The sequence below is a fragment of the Apiospora kogelbergensis genome, assembly GCF_038363985.1.
Source record: "Apiospora kogelbergensis strain CBS 113332 chromosome Unknown utg000001l_segment0_segment0, whole genome shotgun sequence".
Lineage (NCBI taxonomy): Eukaryota > Fungi > Ascomycota > Sordariomycetes > Amphisphaeriales > Apiosporaceae > Apiospora > Apiospora kogelbergensis.
The window spans coordinates 5,338,696-5,340,623 of record NW_027117418.1 but is presented as its reverse complement, the minus strand read 5'-3'; the positions used below and the strand labels follow the sequence as shown (position 1 = coordinate 5,340,623).

Genomic DNA, 1,928 nt, shown 5'->3' with positions numbered 1-1,928 from the left:
TCATGCATTGGTGACCTATTGATACGTTAGTAAGGATCTGGTTACAAGAGGCCTGAATCATGGGGTTGCCGTGTTACGCACTCGAAGGATTCTGCGGGAGTAGTCTTCGTTGTCGGCAATGCTTCCGTTGCTGACTCGGCGCTGGGCCATGACGGGGTCGAGGCGCTGGTCGGAAAGTGATAGGCCTCCGCTGCTGGATGGGGGTTTGCCGCCCGCGATGAAGGCATTAACAGCGGCGTTTCGTCGATGCTCCTCCTCTATCTCGGCGTTCCTTCTGCGGCGGTAGAAGAAGAAGGCACCGCCACCAATTCCGCACACAGCGATAAGACCAACAACAACACCAACTGCGATGCCTACGGTGTTCGTCGATTTGCCAGAGTCGGCTTCTCCAGAAGAGGAGGCAGAAGCCGCAGCTAGAATACATTAGCATTTGCCCTCTTCAATTAATGCAGAAACCGTTATACTCACCAGAAGTCGTAACGGCCGCAGGAGCGGTAGATGTCGCCGCAGATGTTGCTGCTGATGAGGATGTCTTCGGGTCGGGATCGTCCGGCAGCTGTTTGCGAACACCCAAATTGTAAACCGTCCATGTATCCAGACCACCACAAGCATCCGTATCGAAACCTGGGCATGGCTCGCCACAGTTCTCGTCCTTGGTTAATGTAGACTTGGGCGGATACGAGTCACCGCAGAAGCATTGATCTGATTGCGTAGCAGCAGCTGTATTTCCCTTCTCCTTGCAGGTTGCGGCGCAACTTCCTTGCGTTTGGAACTTGTTAGTGTCGGCGAGTACCATCTTGCCCTTGGAGGAGTAACACCCATGGACGGTATCAGGTCCAATCTGGGGTTCTTGTGCTGGCTTTTGCGTCCCCTTTCCAGCTGCTGAGACCAACGGCGCTGCCACAAACAAGGCCGTGAAGGCGAAAGACTTGAACAACATATTGAAGGTGGTTGAACGGTGAGTTCGATATAGATTTTTAGCGAATGTGGTAAGAAAAGCTCTCAGGACGCTCAGCGATGAGAACGATGAAAGATCGAAGTGACAAAATGTCGGCTCCGCTAGGGAGAGGATTGTTGAATGAAATTTGGCAGATTTCTATGATACGTTAGTCGATTGGCCCAATGATATAGTCTGGCTGGTATGGTCCGGTCGCATGAAGTAGGATGAGATGTTGAGATGGAGTGTCCAGCCAACGTTTCTTTGACAGCCTTCGAGATATCAAAGGGGTGACGAAAGTTGAAGGCAAGACTTGGTCGTCGACGAGTCTTTGTACGGGATAGACGGCGTGGTTCGATTGAAAGGGCCAAGGAAATAACAATGCCCCCCCATTCGACAACCCGTTGTCCTCACTCCCGTTACAGACGACCCTTCTGGGAGAAGGGATGTGAGCACTAACCTTTGCTTTCAACAACCTTCCCCTAACCTGATGGTGCAAGGTTTCTGTTGGCGGACCGTGTATAGATGTTCGATGGCCGGTTTCGATGGTAACGACTTGTCCAAGCCTAGGTGTGTGGACAACTTCGGTAATCGATTTATCCCTCGTTGATGAGCGACGAGCAGATGGCAAGTCGAAGGGGCGAGAAGAGCGTTAGACACGAGAAGCCACTATGTCTGGCGTGGAAATGGAGGCAAGACTGCTGACACACACGATAGATGTGAGGTGTTTCTGTCGGGTTTAGGAAAGGAAGGAGAGATCTCAAGTGGCCGAAACGAGAGACAGGCGAGTGAGATCAGACGAGAAGAGAGAGTGGATGCCCGGCAAAGCGCGAGAAGAGGGACTTGGGGGGAAGGGAGGGAAAGAAGAGAGCGCACGGAGAGATTTGGGACATGGGAGGATGGGAGATGGGCCCAGGCCAGAGAGTAACGACAAGGGTATTGGGGGGCGGCTTTGCTTCACTGCTCACTTGAGTTGTCTTCTCCCACTCCC

At 52.6% G+C, this 1,928-nt stretch overlaps 1 protein-coding gene across 1 annotated transcript; it reads right to left on the bottom strand.

Annotated features, from left to right (window-relative positions):
- PG998_001711 (WSC domain containing protein) lies at positions 1-940 on the bottom strand (the record flags this gene model as incomplete). Its single annotated transcript, XM_066868529.1, has 3 exons — positions 1-15; positions 82-413; positions 469-940. 3 exons carry the CDS (start codon positions 938-940, stop codon positions 1-3), a joined length of 819 nt encoding a protein of 272 aa, XP_066736944.1.
- Positions 941-1,928: the final 988 nt, after the last annotated feature.